Source organism: Thunnus maccoyii, chromosome 19 (assembly GCF_910596095.1).
Source record: "Thunnus maccoyii chromosome 19, fThuMac1.1, whole genome shotgun sequence".
NCBI lineage: Eukaryota > Metazoa > Chordata > Actinopteri > Scombriformes > Scombridae > Thunnus > Thunnus maccoyii.
The window spans coordinates 3325601-3345272 of NC_056551.1; the positions used below are offsets into that span (position 1 = coordinate 3325601).

The 19672-nt window shown below is 40.8% G+C and overlaps 1 protein-coding gene across 1 annotated transcript in view; it reads left to right on the forward strand.

Moving 5' to 3' along the window:
• Positions 1–19672, forward strand: part of dcc (DCC netrin 1 receptor) — a 195990-nt gene that overhangs the window by 62739 nt on the left and 113579 nt on the right. The window contains exons 8-12 of the mRNA XM_042396032.1: positions 3513–3672; positions 11253–11407; positions 12343–12491; positions 12782–12920; positions 19540–19589. Of these exons, the coding sequence (XP_042251966.1) occupies positions 3513–3672; positions 11253–11407; positions 12343–12491; positions 12782–12920; positions 19540–19589 (653 nt within the window). The remainder of the gene's footprint in view (positions 1–3512; positions 3673–11252; positions 11408–12342; positions 12492–12781; positions 12921–19539; positions 19590–19672) is intronic.

The following is a 19672-nucleotide window of genomic DNA, read 5'->3' on the forward strand; positions in this document are numbered from 1 at the left end:
TTTTTCTTCCTCTACTTCATCTCCTCCGCTCTCTTTTTCCTCTCTTCTCCCCTTTTCATCCCCAATCCCCTTCTTTCTCCATCTCATCCTATTCCTCCTCTTTTTCATCCTCCATCTACTCATCATCCTTTTTTTTTCCCATCTCCTCCCCTTCTCCTCAGTTTCTCCCCCTTTCTTATGTGCCTTCATCCCCTCCTTTGTTTCTTCATTTTCTTCCTCCATATCCCCATCGTTAACCTCTTTTCCCCTCCTTCTCCTTCTCTCCTGTTTTTTCTTCCTCCATCTCCTCTCCTTTCCCTTCCTTCACCTCCACCGTTTTCTCTCCTTCTCGCCGCCCTCTCTCCCTACCTCCACTCTATCTCTTTCTTTCATCACATCATAAAGTGTGAAACGTGTATATGTGTTCAGTGAAGCTTAATGACATGTACAGACAGACAAAAGCATTTAAAGACTCTGTGGAAAGTCATGACCTTTGACCGCGGGGATAAATTGGATTTCTCTCAGCTTATGATGGAGAGGAGAGGAGAGGAGAGGAGAGGAGAGGAGAGGAGTGGTCTTGAGGACGTTTAACGTCAGTTTAGTTGAAGTTATTAGTTTTCATTTAGGTGTCTTGGGTATTTTGTTAAAAGATGCGATCTTACCATAATTACCTTTAAAACACACACACATATACACACAGTACATACCAGAGCTGATTGGTATTTCCTCAGATTTAATGTTGAAGCGGTCATGTGAATACAACATCACGCATGCCGACTGACTGTGTGTGTGTGTGTGTGTGTGTGTGTGTGTGTGTGTTACATTGATTATTGCTCTGTTCTGCCTTGGGGATTGTTCTCTACCGCTGTATAATTGGCGGCAGCTTACATTAAAAGCAAGGCCTTCAGGCAAGCACTTCAGGCGTTTCTCAATCTACATCGCTGTCTGTACTTTTGTTCTCGTTGACTTCTCAAACATCATTAGTCACAGCTAAATGGCTTCCCAATTCAGAGACTAATTGAAGAAAAGAAGGCTGGCAGGAAGGAAGGACCTGTATGTAGGTATAGGTGGATAAGACCTTTTCTGATGCTGATTGTTAAAAGTCTGACTATACTGGACAGTATATAGTTATGTATAGTTGTCCAGATGACTAAATCAAAAGATCTTGAAAAAGCTCATAATTGGACCTTGAGTTAAAGCTTTAATGTTGTTTTTTTTAATGCTTCTGATGTTTAAATTGAAATCTGTTTATCTCTTAAACTCAATGTTAAGATATAAAATGCAGAAGGAACATCTTTCAGAATAAAAGTTTCACAAGATCCTGAATACAGAAGGTGACTGACAACAATAATCAACAGCTTATCATGAATAGAGATCATCATTTTTCATTCTGTTTTCATTTTCATTTTTTCCTTTACATCTGTGTTTTAATTACCTGAAGAAGTTTGACACATTCAGGAAAACATATTCATCCCAATCAAAACACTACACTTTCCTGTTCTGTGACACTCAGACCAGGAGCTGAATACATTTTGTATTTGTTTAAGACTTGATGTGCAGTCAAGTAAAATGAAAAATAATTTGTGGATGTGATAATGATGGATAGTGATCCCGTCTCCAACTGGTATTAACATGTGATCTGTCTCTCAATATCATCTTCTTCCATCTGGATCAGAAAAAACCCAGGTGTAAATATGAAAAAAATGTGTACAGTTTTGCCTTCTTTGGGGAAAAAAAATCATCTGACTCCACCTCTTCCTGTTATCTCAAGCTGCCTTTCAAAAAGCAGATGAACTTTTCTTCTGCCAAGAAAAAATAAGTAGAGCCCACCGGGAGACTCTCGAGGGACATCTATAGCATGCAAGACCAGAGTCATGTGATGGATGGGTGTAGCCGAGCTAGCGCTACTGCTAGCAAGCTGCTCTGATTACCTTCATACAGTATAAAGGTTTGGTCACACCAGCATTTAAAAGGGTTACATTTCACAACAAAAGCTATTCATTCCAGTGGAATCACTGATCAATGGATTCACTCATAGCAGCGCAAGTAAATACACATAAAATCTTAGCCTATATAATAAGTTCAACTTTGGTGAACTTTGACACGTGGAAGCTGCTGTAGCTTGTTAGCTGTGTTGCACCGTTAACTTTTATTCAACTCTGCTCTTTTGGAATATAAACTGCTCCACATAGAGGAACGGTTTGCAAAGAGTTACTGTAAGAGACAGGAAACTATGGTACAAATATATCTTTGTGAACTTTGTGAACCAAGCTAATAACCTTGCTAACTGACAGCTTGCTAGCTAACAAAGGATGAATTTTATTAAATGGCACTAGCTCAGAGAGCTTTTTTCCTCCATCAATAACTATGAATTAAATTATGAAAAATCCTGATAACAAAATACCAGTACACAGCCCAGTACAGAGAAAATAGAAAGAAGTTTAGAGGGCTATTGTGACTGACTAGCGCTAGCATGTTCCTGGCTGGCTAGTGTGTTAGCATTTAGCTGTCACCAGCTATTAAAATTTACCAACTAGCCCTGGAGGTAGTTCCTACATCACCAACCTTAAAGAATCACACATTTCCTGAGGACTACAGCTGTTTCCATCTGTCTTGTACGCTGTATCAGTCCCTTGCGAGTCTCCCAAAACAATACTGATGTATGAGTTTGTTTACATGTCAGCCAGCCCAGCCTACCCAATTTGCATATTGAGATCAGATCATGATGCAGTAGAACAAAGATAAGGACATTTATTTATACCTTGTGTAAATGGAAAGGCCTGTGATCAGACGTCATTATCCAGATGAAGTATCTGATCACAGCTTAGTGTGGGTTCAAAGATTCAGCATTTTAGGCCCGTGTGTCTCTCATTTTTGTCTTACAACTTATTCTGCTATTTCTCACTTTCTGCCTCAGGATGCTGAATCCACCAAGTGTTACATGAGTCTATCTAGTTATTGCAAAACCTCAAATATCAACATCTGGAAGGAAGAAAATCTCAATTTTGAAGTACATCTACTTGAAATGCTTGAACTAATCCACCAAGGCTGAGCTGTCAGTCATTATAAGATCAAAGTATACTGAGCTGTATGTTAGAGCAGGCAGCAGTCTTTACTTTCAGATGACTGCTATCTGTTGCTTGATAACTGAACTCGTCAGATACTCTGCCGCTTTTTCTTCTTGCCTGTGATCTTCTTTACCACTCTTCTTCCTCCTTTTCTTCCTTCTTGTCTCTTCCACGTCTTTTATGTTCCTTATCTCATCTGTCATTTGCTCCTTTCGATTTTTCTTTGCACCGTCTCCTCCCTCCTGCACCTCCCCTCCACTTCCTCCTGTCGTCCTCCCTCATTCTCCCTGCTTCTCCTCCCTCCCTCCTTCCCTCCCTCTACCCTGGATGAACTGTTAACAGAGGCCACGCCCACTCAGTATAGATCCTCCCACACACCTCCTCCTCCTCCTCGCCCTCCTCCTGCTCCTCCTGCTCCTTCTGGCACCCCTTTGACTTACTCCTCCTCCTCTGATCCCCCACCAGTGTCCCCCAGCCCAGGCGTTGCCCTCCCCTCTGCCCCCCGCGACCTGGTCCCTGTCCTAGTGTCCAGCCGATTTGTCCGACTCAGCTGGCGCCCCCCGGAGGAGACCGGAGGATCTGTACAGACCTATGGCGTTTATTACTCCCAGGATGGAGTCGAGAGGTAAGCCAAGATTTTTTTTTTTCTGTTTTTGTCTCAGACAGTGGTTCCCTACTTGAGGATCAAGTGCAGCGCAGTCCAGAAGACCTTCTTAAACCATAGACACAATGAGTAGAGTGAATATTGTCATGTGCCTTTTGGTGACACATTTTGGTTTGCTTGAATTTTTGTGTGTGCGTCTGAAAAGAAACCAAACCAAAACGAAATCACAACAAATTTACCAACTCATCCAGTGATTCGGACTGAAATAAAGGTGTGAAAACAGCTTAAGCTTTGTTTGAGAGGATAATAAGCTACAAAGGTTGGGAACCACTGCTTTAATGTTATATAAGAACCATGGTGTTGAGAAAGTTAGATGACCTCTTGGTCTTGGATTATAAATACACTGGACCATGTGTAAAGGCACATAAAGGAACATATGATATAGGATTTTGATTTCTAAGATTCACAGTCATGAACCCATGCTGCTGACTTTTGAATAAAAGAATAAACGTGCATAAATCAATGTGTGGCTTCTAAAGTCACATACTAACTGCTGTGTTTGTACATCAATCTGTGGTGTTGATCTCTGAGGGGACATGAACTCATGATGATGACTTCTACAATTACCTAAAGCTACATGTTAATAGCCATGTATTGACTTCTAAAGGGACATAGGGACCGTGGTGTTGAGTTGAAGGTGTTTAAATTGAATGTTTGAATGAGAAAATTACATGCAGTACAAAATCAATGGAAAGACAGACTGTACACACACTCCATAAGTGTACAGAGACAGGAATATAAACCTCAGACAAATCCAACAACTGAACTGTGTCTCTCGAGCTCTTCTTCATTTGCAGAATGCACCTAGAGGGCATTGCCAGGCTCTTACTGAGTAAAGGTCCCACTATGCTTCAGATGAGGTGCTAGTCAGATGGTCTGAATCTCCACTTTCCAGTGGCGGAACAAACTGTGGCTGCTTGGAGAGACGTTGTGGCAGTGTGATACAGCCAGGGGGAAGCTATGACAGCACACTATTTACTCCACCTTCAAGTGAACATTCAGAACATGCATAAGTCCTTTTTTCTTCATGAACTACTTTGTTTGAAGCATAATGACACCTTTATGAGCTGCTGCCTCTGTAAATGAAATGATAAGTAGATGAAAGATTTGCTTTCAGGTTAGATAATCTGTCCCATTGTGTCCGCTTTGTCTCACCTGCCAGCAATGCACTTCTCCAACAGGGTGTTACCCTCCTCCACTTGAAGATTCACTCATCCCCTTAAGTTTCACCCCCTACACTGCAGGTGCCCCAGCTAACCAGCATAAGTTACCAGTATAAACCTCTCACTGGCCTCCCACCTGTTAACATGACCAACTGTATTCATTTGAAGGAAAAACCAAGCCAGAAGTACTGCTACCTCCAATTGAACCCTTGGGTCTCTGTGGTGGTGGATAAGAACTTCACCCCTGGGTTACCCATGAGCCCCCAGCATTGACCTCTAAAGGAGTATAAGACATGGTTCTGACTTACGAATGGATATGTGAAAGTTGTAATTTTCTTCTAAAGGTACATACAGCCACCATGTTGATTTCTGAAGGTATATGTGGAAGGTACATTGTGATGGATTTATTGATAAGGGGCGAGGACGAGGTCACTGGTAAAGACTCACTGTTTTCCACAAAGTTAAGGGGTCCAATTAATTTTGTTTTTGAAAACAACAAAAAAGTCAATGAAATGGACAATATAACTATCATGTCAACTTAACATTCTCAAATGCAGGCTGTACAGCTTAAAATATTTGCATTCATTTCCACCCCAGTTGCCATCGGTTTCCATTTATTTCTTTGCAGTATGTAAATGAATTAGCATACTGTTGAAGCTTATTTGAGTTGTGCAATCCATCAGAGAGGACTTCAAGTGTGAATTAGTTCCTGTCAAAGTAACGTTACTGTTGTGCAGAGCAGTTTGACAAAGCTCTGGAAAAAAGCTAGTAAGTGGACCTTGAGTTAAGATTATTGAATCAGACTACATTATTGTCGAGAGGCAAAGCAGAACAGGATTTTCAAATTAGCCAGCACTGTTGTAAATCAATGGATGCCTGGAAAAGGAGGAAAAATCTGAAATTATAAAGTGTGGTTTGCAAAATCGTTCACTATGATTTAAATAAATGGGTTAAAACTTGCAAACACAGCAGTATGGTTCTTTATGTTATAATATCTCAGTTTGGAATTCTGAATGTCCACAGGACCTGTAGTGCTGACCTGTAAAAGGTAGATGTGGGTCCATGTTGTGAACTCAGGTATATGAAGTCAGGGTCCTGATTTACAACTGTAATTTGACAGGGAGGGTCCATGTTGTTGACTTACAAACAAATAAAGGACTGATTAGGTAGAGTTCTATAGTAACAGTATGTCAGACAATACTTCTTTCCTTTGATCACGACTCTGCTGCACACACCAGCTCTCAACGTTTAGTAGAAAAAGCTCCGGGTGACATATTGGCGAGTCCCCCGCTGATGTTAAATGGTAACCTTTGACAGTTGGGACTCCAGCTAAAGGCTTTCACATCCAGCCTTTTAAGCTTTGTTACCTCAGGGACTAGCTGGCCTGCAGAGCTTTAGGGCTCTGAACGGTACACTAGACTAAAGAGCCACTGAGGTTTTGTCATGAAATGGTATGACAGAGAGATTCAGTCAGTGGCTATATACACGCACACACATATATATACATATATATATATATATATATACACACACACATATATACATACATATGTATACATATAGGCATGCACAGAAAGAGGTAGTTAAAGAAAACGATACTTGTGGGCATTCACCCAATCCTCAGGTAAACTTCTAGTCCTCCATCTTCCCTTTAAGGAGGCGTATACATATATACATATAAATATCAATATATACACTTCCGCTACAGGTGTCATACATCTACACAAATACTTACCTGAATTCACCCACGTACCCGCACATATATAACCTATGTACCCAGGGTGTATGTATTTGTGAAAAAATCAGAGGGGGGGATGATTTTGAAACGTCTCCATCATCTTATAATATCTATTGTCATGTAACGTCTCTACAATCGTCTTTATCATCAAAAATTTTTACACCAACTTCACATGCCAAGTAGGAAACAGCAACCACACTTTAGAAGTCAAGGTAGGAGTGAGGCAAGATGCATGATGTCAGCATTACTTTTCAATATGGTCCTAGACAGGATGATGTGAAGAACAACTGAAGACCAACCTAGAGGCATCAGATGGACGCTCTCTTCAACACTTGAAGACCTCAACTTCCCAGATGACTTGGCACTGATCTCCCATACCCACCACCATATGCAAGAAAAAAGATCTGTCTCAACACCTTTGCGCAACAAATAGGACAGAAAATTAGCTTGAAGGAAATGGAGGTGATGACCTTGAACATAAAATCCCCAACAGATACAAGCAGATGGAACAAACCTACCTACAACAGAGGAGTTTATATATATTGGAAGCACTGTTAAATATGATGGAGGAGCAGGCAGTGACATCAAAAGCTGACTCAACAAGGCCAGAAACACCTTCAGAATGCTGAACAATGTGTGGAAGTCCCTCTAGTACAGCATCAACACCTAGCTAAAACTGTACCAGAGCTGTGTTCTTTCTACCCTGCTATACAGCTCAGAATGCTGGAGAACGACAGAGAGCGACCTCTCCAAGCTGTCAAGGGGGGGTTTAGCAGCCACACATTTCTCAGTTCTGTATCTCTCTAACCCTAACCCATTGTAGCTAACTTCGGGGCTAACCTCCTTCACTTTTCCAGCAGTTGGGGAAACAACAGACAAGACATTTGTTGGTCTTAGGAAGCCGCAGCAATTATTAACTGACACACTGTAGTCTGTACTGTACATTTACTGCCAGAATGACAACTTACTCCTAACCTTTTCCTCTGCTCCACTCACATTCACCGTCACTTTTCTGCCGCTCGCTCTTTCACTCAACCACTCACTCGCTTACGCACTGCCCTATTCCTTAAAAGGAGCTATGCTACCAGGAGTTTCCCAGATAACAACACAGACGTTAACTCACGTTTCGAAACAGCGCTGCGCAGAGGCTCCCAAACGCTATTGATTTCCGAATGAATGGGTATTTGGCGTTATTATTGGCATTTTCAAAATGGCCTGGCGGGGGTTCTTGTTGGCTTGGCAGCCTGTCAGGCCTGTACTATTATAGGGGAAACACTGACATCACAATGCCGAGTCACTTAATGTCATTCTTGCAAGCCACAGCTCTATATGCAGCACACAGCAAACTTCAACATTGAATAGAAAATAATCATAACATGCAATGGTACAGTGTGCTGTCCTTATGAAAAGAAATAGGCCACAGCACATGCCCACTTGTCAGAATGAGAAAACAGTCTGCTTTGATAACAGACTTCTGTCTTTTTATGGTTTCCTGTGGAGGGGTCATCCACGGCGTGTCACTCCTCTTTTACCCACATTTCAGCAAACCTCCGAGCAGGGAAGGAGGCGACCCCTGGTCCATTTACTGAGATGAACAGCAGGCTATTCAGCGTGGAGATGTTCACTCTATTTCTAACGTCTGTGAGAATATGGTTCATGGCACTCAATCCTCTTTCACACTCAGCTCTTGACACCGGGAGTGTAGAAACAGTGGCGAGCACTTTGCGAAAATTCTCTCCTGTGACACCACGACACTTGAATTCATGGAATTCCTTGAAGAGTATGGAACTGGTTGCGGCCTCAACAGTGAAAGTCTGCAGCGGCTGCAGAAATAATTCAGTTGTCATCTAGCCTGCACTCGATGCTGTCGGCCAGGGAAAGGAAAAATCGTTCACAAAAGACCTTTGCCTTCTGATGTTCTCTGTCACTCGGCTGAGACACATTCACCCCCTTAAAGATGTGGAAACTTTCAAACTCCTCCTTAATGCACCTTGCGTTCACACCATCGGCTTGCCTCGTAGACCTCAGGGTTCTTAGTGCAACGTCCACCTCACTATTGGCACAGCTGTGGCATCTCTCCTCTGAAGAAACAAGGACAAGGCCTGCAGGGTCTCCATCATAAAAAAAATAAGTGAACTTCTCCATTTGAAGTATTTCAAAAATGATTCCAAACCAATCCTCTAATGTAGGCGATACTGGATTTAGCCACTTTCTAGTGATGGATTTTTTACTTGCTGCCAAAAGGGCCTGCAGCAGCTTTATATCCCTCCTCTGTTTCAAAAACAAAATGTGACCCAGATAAAGAGTCTCCAAGTTCAGAGGTATTTGAGTCTTGAATATCATACTTAATATTCTGTGAATGCCTTTCCAATCTCAACTTAAAGTGAGAGTTTTAAAAACAGAAAAAAACTTATCAGTCTGTTTTTTAACTTTTTTTTTTATAATTGTCCAATATTGAAGTCATAGTCCAGTGATAGGGTTGGTCTTCTGACACATCGTCTGCCATAATACAGCTGATATCAGAGAGGCTTGCATCTCCAAAGAGAAAAAGCCTTAAACAAAAAGAGAGGAGGGTAGAAAGATTGAAACAGAAAGAGGTGAGAGGTTCTGTCTATAGCTTACTACCCAGCAAAGAGAAAATAAGAAGAAAAACAGAAAGATGAGAAGGAGACGAGTGAAAATGTGAGCAGAAAGAGAACTCAGAGAGACTGTAGGTTATTGGTTTTCAAGCTGACTGATGACCTCAGACTGTGGCCTTTTGAAGGGCAAACACAGTTCACACTGTGCGACAGAAACAGACCTGCTGCTTAACTCGACATCCAGCTCGGCCTCGCCGCCTTTTACTCAGCTGCTCAGAGAAATAACCCTGAGAATTCCACTCACCTTTTGTATTTTCTTTAACCTTTGTGTCTCGCTTCTGCTGCCGATAATGATGTTTGATTCATCGCTCTGTGTGTTTGTCTGTCACTTACAGACTTATAGACATATCCGGACAACTGATGTCAGATCAACTTAAGGTTAGCTGTGGACGTTCAGTCTGCAGAGGAGAAATCCTGAAGCTTTCTGATTTACATGTTGTTTATGGAACAACAGTGTTTTTAATGCGAAGAGGATGATTAAGGGATTGCAACACATTAAGGTGTTTGTGCATGGTATAAGGGGTTGTTGCATTTCTTCTCTTTTGGTAGAGGCTAGTCGTGTCCTCACACCTCCAGCCCCAGCCAAGCTAACACATTTTACCAACACCTTATGGTTGTTGGTACATTTTAAGGGGGTTTAACTCCTTATAAAAATCCCAAATCATTAAAGAGCCCTTAATATATTAAAGTCCATTACGAGATTGCCAAGGTTGATTGTGTCGATTTAACTGAAATGTGAGCCGCATGAGTACAATAATAACGACAATGTCATTTGTGTGACGGTCAAATCATGAACACGGATTACATACCAGAGACTGGATATGAATGAGATCTAGGAGTATGTATACAAATAGCGCTGATCCTATATGAAGAAATCTGATTTGGTTTGTACATACTTCTGTGGAAAAAAAAAATCGCATTTGGACCACTTCAGCATGTATAACGTGAATGTAGACTTACAGGTGTTGGCAGGTGTATTTTTAAACTTCCAGGTTAGCTGTTTCCCCCCTGCTTCCAGTCTTTAAGTTTAGCGAAGCTACGCACTTCCTAAAAATACAGCTCCGTAGTTACCTCACAGACATAAGTTTGATATTCTCATTCTCATCAACAGACACTGAACCATTTTGTCAGCAGTAATAGTAATTAATGCATCGTTACTCGTTTTGAAATGTGCTATTTCACTCTCTGACAACAGTCATTTATGTAGTTTGTACAGTATTTTCGTACACTCTATTGTGAATTATTTAAGTTTACATGCTCCATTTTTTCTAAAAGGAGGATCAGATACAATTTGGAAACGGCGCTTGTCTCTGATGTTCTTTTGTGTTTTCCTTGATGAAAATCAATGTCGAAATTTCTTCAACTCAGACAATGTGTTGGATAAATTCTCATCAACGTGGAGCAAAATACCTATCAGTTTTCATCAGCAGGAGTTTTTCAAAAGTGTCTCCCATATTTAGTGTAAAATTGTTTCCAAAGATATTTTCACCGTCAGCTTCCTTTTGCAGTGAACAGAGCAGAGAAAACCCCGGTGTGTATCTGATGCTGCAGTGGAAACAGGCTAATCTTTGCAGCTGGGTTTGTCTCTCCAGTGATTTGATGATTAGTTGAGGTCTGAAGGGCTGCAGAGGTGCTGTAATCTGAGGATTAACTGCAGTCAATGTGGGATTACACAGATTACAGTTGATTACAACTCAGATTATCTGCACTGTTACAATATAAAAGCCGATTCTATTTCTAATGCAGTGGTATTTAAAAAGTATCAAGTTCTTTTTCTGATTTGTATAAGATAACTTAATAGGAAATAGGTGGTGAGGTCGTGTTATGACCTCATATACTGAAAGTCAGCCTTCTTTGACATTGTTTTAATTCAAAGAAAACAAAATAAAAGTACATAAATAAATTGTAATACATCAGTAAAAAAAATAGAATGTACATTGGTCTATGCATACTATTATATTTGTAATGAAAAGTGTATGGCATTGTTTTTTCCTGTGTCAGGGAGCGGTCAGTGAACGTGTCCGAGCCAGAGTCTTTGGAGCTGACAGTTTCCAACCTGAAACCAGAGGAAAGCTACAGCTTCAGGGTCATCGCTTACAATGACGTCGGGCCAGGAGAGAGCTCCGCCCCCCTGAGGATCACCACCAAACCTGACCGTAAGACACACACACACACGTTAAAAAATGTTGTTTTAGTCTAAGGTGACGGTCCTCATTCTCAAAGCCTTTCCTCATGCAGATGTGAAACTTAAAATACTTAAACAATGTAAATATCACATTTGTGTAGTTTGAGCAGCTAATTCTTCATCCATTCTAACAGTGAGGTGTTGTAGTGCTTTGGCCCCGATCTTGAGGGGCTGCTATAAGTTTTGCAGACTGACAGATGGCACTGTCCTTGCTGAGTTTGAAGCCTCAAAGCTTCAAATCCTTTCTTTTGGCTCAAACAAAAAGAAAGCCCCAAAACTTCATAAGTCTTCATCTGCACATCACTAGCATGCCATTGGCACATGTATTGATTGTTATTGTTCGATATGAACTGAGTTTCTTGAGTTAAATGTTAAATTTCTTTGTTCTAACTGGAGAGTAACCATACTTATAATACTTTCCAGGAGTTAAAGGGGGTGATGACCAAAAACTTCCTGCTTTTTTTGTCTTCGTTTACTGAGCTGATTTGCAAAATGTGACAAGACATTAGTATTATTATTACAAGTATCATTTGTACTGATGATGTTTGACTGATACAAGTAACATTTTGCCACGTACCTGTTTTAGGAGAATGAGTGAAATATGGTTCTGTCAGTAGATTAGAGGAACTATTTAATGGAGTCATGCTTTGTCAGCCAAAGTAGAGGGACGTTAAGGATGTTAAATGTCAAACCTTCTGACTTTTGTCGTATGTGATCTCGTGGCACAGTGTAACTTTTTTGAACAATTCTCTGAGTCAGCTTCCTACCACCTCCCTTCCAGATTTCCCTACATTAATATTTAATTGATAAATAAATACTGTTTTGGTCAGTGTGTGAGTATTATAAGTTGTATCAGTATTTGTGAGTGTGCGTGAGCAGTGTTTTGTCTCGGTTATGTCTCTACAGTCCAGGTTCCCAGCCGGGTGGAGTCTCTGCGAGCTGATGCTCTGTCTCCGACCTCCGTCCAGGTGAGCTGGGAGGCTCCCAGCCAACCAAACGGCCCCGTCCTGGGCTACAGACTGCTGTGGACTGAGAGCCCATCGGGCAAGGAGCAGGTCAGCACCATTGCAGACATAGCACAACCTGTCAGTGTAATTTATTGAACCTTTGGATGCAATTTATATCACAACCCCTTCTCTTAGAGAAGGGATTCTCAAATTCAGACACACACTCATACACACACCGCTGGAATCAATGAAATCAGTGCACAGTGCACACAGGCCTGACTTTATTTACAGGTCATAAACCAAGGGAGTAAAAACACAGCAAAAACAACCTAAATGTTCTCAAATGATTTACGCTGCCTGAATGAAGTGTAATCCCTCCCCTGTGTCTGTTTGTTCAGAGTGTGGAGGTGAATGGACTCAGCTACAAGATGGAAGGACTGAATAAGTTCACAGAGTACACTGTTCGGGTTTTGGCCATCAACCGCTACGGACCGGGCACCACCTCAGAGACCGCCATCGTCACCACCCAATCAGATGGTGAGCTTTACCTCAAGGTCTTCTTGTTTATCCAGTCTGGTATCCTGATGTTTAAAAACTGTCTAATTTCGTCAAAGTTAAAATTTCATGGCAAATTCTACAACTCAACCAGTTTGTTGACATTCCTGCATTTGAACTCTTATTGAACACCACATCAAGCTATTGTTACCATCATGTTGTAATTCTTTCAGTAGCGACTTGGTGGTGTGTTTAATGATTCTCTGACAGCTGATCTTTGATGGTCAGTTGCTGAGTAGTCTCATACTGAGTGAGAAAATCAAAACTAGCCTACAAACAATAGCTAAACATGGAAAAGTTATAGCGTGGCAGTTAATTCTTGACCTTGGGAAGTCATACCTGTGATGAAATATTCAAAAATGAAGGTTACTTAGTTCACGTGATGCAAGAATGGATTGTCACCTGAGCAAAGCAGGCAACTGCCACAGAGCCTCAGACACTTAGGGGAACCCAAGACCCTGAGCTTCATGGCGTAGCGGCTGGTTTGTGGTCGTTTGAATAATATATGACCAACCTTAAAGCCATTGCCAGTTGACATTGTGCTTTGCCTGTATACATTATCTGACATTGATGCCCTATGTTTGAGAGGTGCACTGTGTCAAAATCTACTTCTAAGTCTGATTAAGTAAGTCTTGATTATTTTAGCTGATATGTGTTTACATGGTGTGTACTAAATGAGTTTGTATTTAATCAAAGTACCACACAGCGAACTTATGTCTATGTATTACCCTAGCAGAGAAATACTGTACAAAATGCACAGAAAGTCAGTGGAACTTTGGGTTATTCAGGGCGAGGGCACCTCATTGACCTCCTAGCAGGTTAATTTAGCCATGACACATGAGGAAGTTCTAATTTCAGATGTCAGAGTGTCATTGAAAGCATCATAACTCCTAAGTCCCTAAAGATCCCATGAAATGAGCACTTGATCTTTCTGGAGAACAGTGCATCTTCAGTGGTGACATCATGCTGCACTGGTAACTAAAAGGTCAAGGTTTTTGGCTTTTTAGCAATCGCACCTTTCTGCTTGTCTATCGAATCATAATTCTCTTCTCTCCATAACCAGTAGTCCTCTGGGTTTCCACTTAAGATGCTGTTGGATCTCTGTGCTACTTTTACAAACACAGAGGTTGTGAGACCCACATGTTTTTTTTAAAGTGTTGGACCTGTTCTTTCGCCTGGTTTGGTTTAAAAAATGACAAACCAGGAGGCTAGTGGTTATAATACCTCTATAATTTCCAGACTCATTCCTTAAAAAGGTCTTTTTTTTAAAAATTTTAACGCCACAAAAATGCAAACATGGAAGTAAAGAAAGTAGGCACCTATTAAAACATTTTACGATGTTAATTGTATTAATCAAATATTGCGTTGTCTTTCAACCACACCCCCAAAATATAAGACCAAAAAAAAAAAGGGTATCATATCATATTATATCATGGATATTTTAAAGGCACGTATTTCACATGATATTAAGAAACTACTGAAGCTGAGGCCTACATTTCAAAATAAAAGTTGATGTAGTCAGTGATATTATTTCCACATCTGACTTCCACTAAAAATGAAATGTAGTCATAATAACCACACATCCCCTGAAATACCACCAATCTGATCTGAATGGAAGCCATGGCCTTGCATACATCATATTTTAGAGAAACGGTTCAGTTTCAGTGGACCTTGTAAAGATGTTAAGAATGAACTGAACTCTACAAGTGGAAGACATTCAGCAGATGAAAAGAATCTGAAGAGCAGCTTTTCCTGAGAGTCCTTGCTTGTTTAAAGCATTTCCACCGAGCGTAACTCATATTTATACAAAGTCAGCGCTGCCAAAGAGATCCATACACAATGCTGATTTTATTTAAAGTTACATTAGCATCGTTAGCTCTTGTGTTACATTGATATTTTAGTAAAAACTCATTAAGTTCAGGTTGTAGTAATTTTCAAAATAACGTCCACACAGCATTTCAGAGTAAAACTCTGTAAATTAAAGGTATGATAAAAAACATAAAATGAAGACAACCAATAAAAAGGCTGCTGATATTTCAAAAAACACATTTTGTCTATGAAAATACTGAGTGTCTCTGATGTCTGCAGTCTGACTAGTTTGAACTGGTCCCAGTTTATAGCCCTGCAGCCATTCAGCTGAGACCAGAGAACTGCTGGACCAGGTGCCGCATATTACCTGACACTGTGTGTGCGCATGAGAGGGGTCATTAGTTTGGATGAAGGGGCAGAAAATGTAGAGTGGAGCCGACCAGCAGCAACACAGTAATACACATTCTCACAAACACACACACACATACACACTCTCTCTCTCTCTCTCCTGCTGTCAGGAGTTTCATTGAAGGCTGGAGGGCCTTTAATTAAGCAGGGAGATTTTAGCCTCTCAGCGTGACACACTAATGAAGTCAACGCACACACACAGTGACAGAGAAAGAGAGAGAGAGAGAGAGAAACAGAGTAGAATATTTTGTGATGTGTGGAAGGAACATAGAGAGGAACAGAGAAATCAGCAGAAGTTCATTAATGGTAAAAAAAAAAAAAAAAAGAAACATTCAGAGAACAAAACATGAGCAGAAATCAAAAAATATTAATCAGTTTAAAGGCCTTTACACAGCGGGGGTATTTTTAAAAAATTTTTCACATGATTAATTCGCACATCAATATATTTTTTCAAACCGTTGTTTTTGTCAGAAGTATTTTCACACAGGAAACTAATATCATGCAGCAAAAAAAAGCAACGTGATCGGAATGAAGTCGATTTTTCTGAGCTTTTGCAGAGTGGATAAAGACATCGACTGCTCACAAAGTGTAATCTGCACAGACAGCTGTTTATCACGAAGGCCCAGGTGTGGTGTTGACATGAGATGCCAATGAATGGATATATTGATTCATGTATCATGTATCGTCATATGCATCATCATCATATATTTATAAATACAAACACTGTTGATTTCTTACCGTGGAGTCGACATGAAAACTATTTTGGTTCAGTAAGTTTCTGCTGTCAGTCATCCTGGCGGAGGCAGTTTGGCTGGCTGCTGTCCTCTCAGCTCCCCAGGATCCGCTGCTGACAGACGGCTGCTTCTGCGGACAGAGACTCTGAACGTGGGTCGCAGATCGTCATCATCATCATCAGATCCTGGTGAGCTGAGTGGACAGCAGCCAGCCAAACTGCCCTCACCAGGCTGACTGACAGCAGAACGAGCCGTCTCTAATTCTTTTGCAAATTCGTGTCATTTCTTCGTCACATCCCCGGTGTGTAAAGGCTTTAAGAGTCAGACATCAGAGCTTGAACAGGTGATATAACAGTCAACAGAAAAGCAGAGCTGAGTTGGGCAAACACACCCTGAAAAACACTCCTTCTTTAGGTCTACATGCAGGCCCAAGAAGCATGTTATTCACCAGATAGAAGCGTTTGAACTATTCTCTGAGGTATCTGACTTTACTAATCAGAACAGCCGGCTCTGTTAACTCAAGGTTTTCCAGTCCAGCTCTTAATATATCTATGAAGAGCTGGACATTTTAAATCTAGCTCTTAATATGAGATAAGATGAAAGGGTGGATGTAATCTCGCTCTGATTTGTTGAGTTTCACCAGCTACAAGAACCATTAGTCAGCTGTGCAGTAGTCAGTCTACTAGTTGCGCATATGATTTTATCCAGAATCACCAGATTTACTGTAGTTAGTGTGTAAAACATTAGATATCTGCCTTTCACAGTCTCAATAATAACCTCAAATATGTTTGGATTGCTACTCAAAAATGAAGAAACACTTGATGTGAATAGTTGCAGTCACATTGAATAGATGAAACGGAACTACAAATCTTTACTAAATGTAACTTTTACTCAGGTTTTACTCCAGTAAAACCATGTCACTAACCTTTGCGACTTCACAGGGGTCAAAGTCAACATCTCAAGGCCACAAAAAAGGTTTTTTGCAGCTTCTGAGTTTGCTTCCACATTGTGTGGTCTGCTGCGTATGGGCAGTAGTGTTTCTTCTGCTGGCCCCACCCATTCTGTCCTGCTCGGACCATAGACTTTATGTTGGTATGAAGTCATGCACTTTAAAAATCACTTTTTCTAGGCTCTGGGAAAGTTTAACATATAAAAGACATCCATGGATTAAAACTGTGTTATATAAAGAAGAATAATTGACCTTGTTTGCTGTCGTAGGTGTCCTGTCAACCGTCAAACAGACGACTCTTTTATAATGTCAAACTTGATGTGCACATGCTTGTATCGCCATAGCAACTTGCAAAGAGGGGTTCAACCAAGAATGACAGCTCATTTAACTTGGAGCCAAGTCCATTGGTATGTTGACATGCTTACAGTCCATAGTGAGTCTGACAATGTTATAGGAATGCAATGTTAAATCAGTGGAGAACTCTTTTAAGCCCCTCTGGGTTTCAGTAAATCCCCCAAAAAATCTATATGCTGTTATTACATGAACCCTGTCACATGACTAGTTTAGCAGTCAACTAGTATTCTGCATAAACTTGCGACTGAAACCGCAGTTGTTGTCGACTGTTATTCCTTGTATTAGAAAGGTGTCAATCAAGTTGGGATTGATGATAGCTTGAAGTCCTGTAGCTCATGTTTTGGTGGTGGGTGGGACCATGGTTTATTTAATAACTCCTCAGAATGGAACCTCAGCTCTGACTTCAACATTCAGCTGCTAATCAGCACTGGGACGTGAATGTTGTCATTAATAAACTTCCATACATAGACGGTGAGAGAGAATGGAGGCAACTGTCCAGCTGCAATCACACCATAAAAATGATCTGAAATTAAACACACACACACACACACACAGATGCAGAGTGGATGTATTGTGAATCTTCCAGCTGCGTCTCGATGATAACAATGACTTGTGGGCTAATTGAATCCACAATAATACTGACACACACACACACACACACACACATGCATACACACACAGTGAGCAGCTGAATCAATAGATAAGCTGCTGACAGTTGGTTGGACAGACGCAGAGTTCATTCGAAGCAAAACACTTTGATTCTCAATTTGAACGTCAGATTCACCAGACAGTCACACTTCTGCGGCCTCTTCTTCTTCTACTCTGTTTGCTGCCTCTTCATCCTCCCGTCTCCTATTATTCATCTTCATCGTGACTGTCACCATCAATTTGTTTTCCTTTTTCATCTTCGTTTCACTTTCTTCATTTATGGTTTTGTCTTCATTGTCTTTTATGTCATTTTTTTTCTGTTTTCATGCCTTACCTTCTTCTTCTTCTTCTTCTTCTACCACTTTCTCCTGTGCTTCTCTTATAACGCCATAGTGTTTGTGATTTTAAGTCACAATTTTTTAAAGAACTTTAAGAAGTAAAGAAACTAGAACTGACTTCAGATTCAATCTGATGTCCTGACGGTTCAGAGGGATGAGTTTCGTGTGTGTGTGTGTGTGTGTGTGTGTGTGTGTGTGTGTGTGTGTGTGTGTGTGTGTGTGTGTGTGTGTGTGTGTGTGTGTGTGTGTGTGTGTGTGCGTGTGCGTGTGTGTGATGACACCTGTCATGTGTCCAGTGTTGTTTTGCCGTTGTGACATAGTCAGATCTCGAAGGCTTCGAGCCGTCAACAGCATCAGTCTGTCTGCTTCCTATTTGTGCTGATGTCATCAGCTTGATTGATTGACAGCAGTGACACCAGGCAGAGTCAGCCCAGCACTCAGCCAAACACACCGACACTGTGGCTAATAATATATCATTTGTAAGAAGGTGCTCACGTCCATAATATCTGAGAGATACAAACTAAGGCTGTTTTTAGCCTAGCTTAGCACAAAAGACTGGCAGTGTAGCTGAAAAGACAGAGCATCCATCACCTCTGGAGCTGTCTGATTTATTTATGGAAGTGATGCCCATCTTTAGATGTGAGAAACACTGTAGAGAAGATCTTTAATGCCTGTTATTTATGCTACATTACACACATTATTGTGTTTGTTTTCATCTATCAAATCACAGATGAGTTTGACCTTTGACCTATGTAGGAATTAAAATAGAGAACCACAGGTGTTATCCAAGTGCAGTGACTAATATCAAGAAAATATCAGTGTCATTGGTGAGGGATTGGTTTTAAAACCAGGTAACTGAATGTGTTCATAGTGATTCTTCACTGTTTGGGCTCCTGATTCCACAGCAGGATTTTTTTTCTTCTCCAATTGTTTCATCTGAAGGAGTTTTAGACACCTGAAGAAGTGGAAGTATGTAGCACTTAAAAAAGCAAACAGTAGAGAAAGGCCTGAAAACTACAGTAAAGGGCTCTTCTAGCAAATTAGCATTTCATTTCCATAAAGCTGCGAAACATGTGAGAGAAAGATAAATCACTTTATTATCCCTTAATTATCATGTAGCCCTTTAGATTAATCATGGAAGCCCATGTAGAGTCTTGAGCAAAGACAACAGGTTCAAAACAGGTTGGTGGATGTTGTAGCATTTCCTGCAGTCTGTACAATGATTCTTAATAGTATTGTAAAGTGCAATAATGGTATGTATAGTTTCCTCTGTGTGAGCAGCTGCTTTTGTCTTTGACTAATTTGAAAACTGCTGTTTTTAAGCTGATATATTAACACTGTTTTCATGTTTGTGTCTGCAGTACCCAGCGCTCCTCCTCAGAATATCACCTTGGAGGTTGTCCTGTCCAGGGTGAGTTTTTTTACATTTTCATGCTTTTATTCCGTCTTCTGTCTGTCCACATCTCTACACACACACTCACCTCAACAAACTGC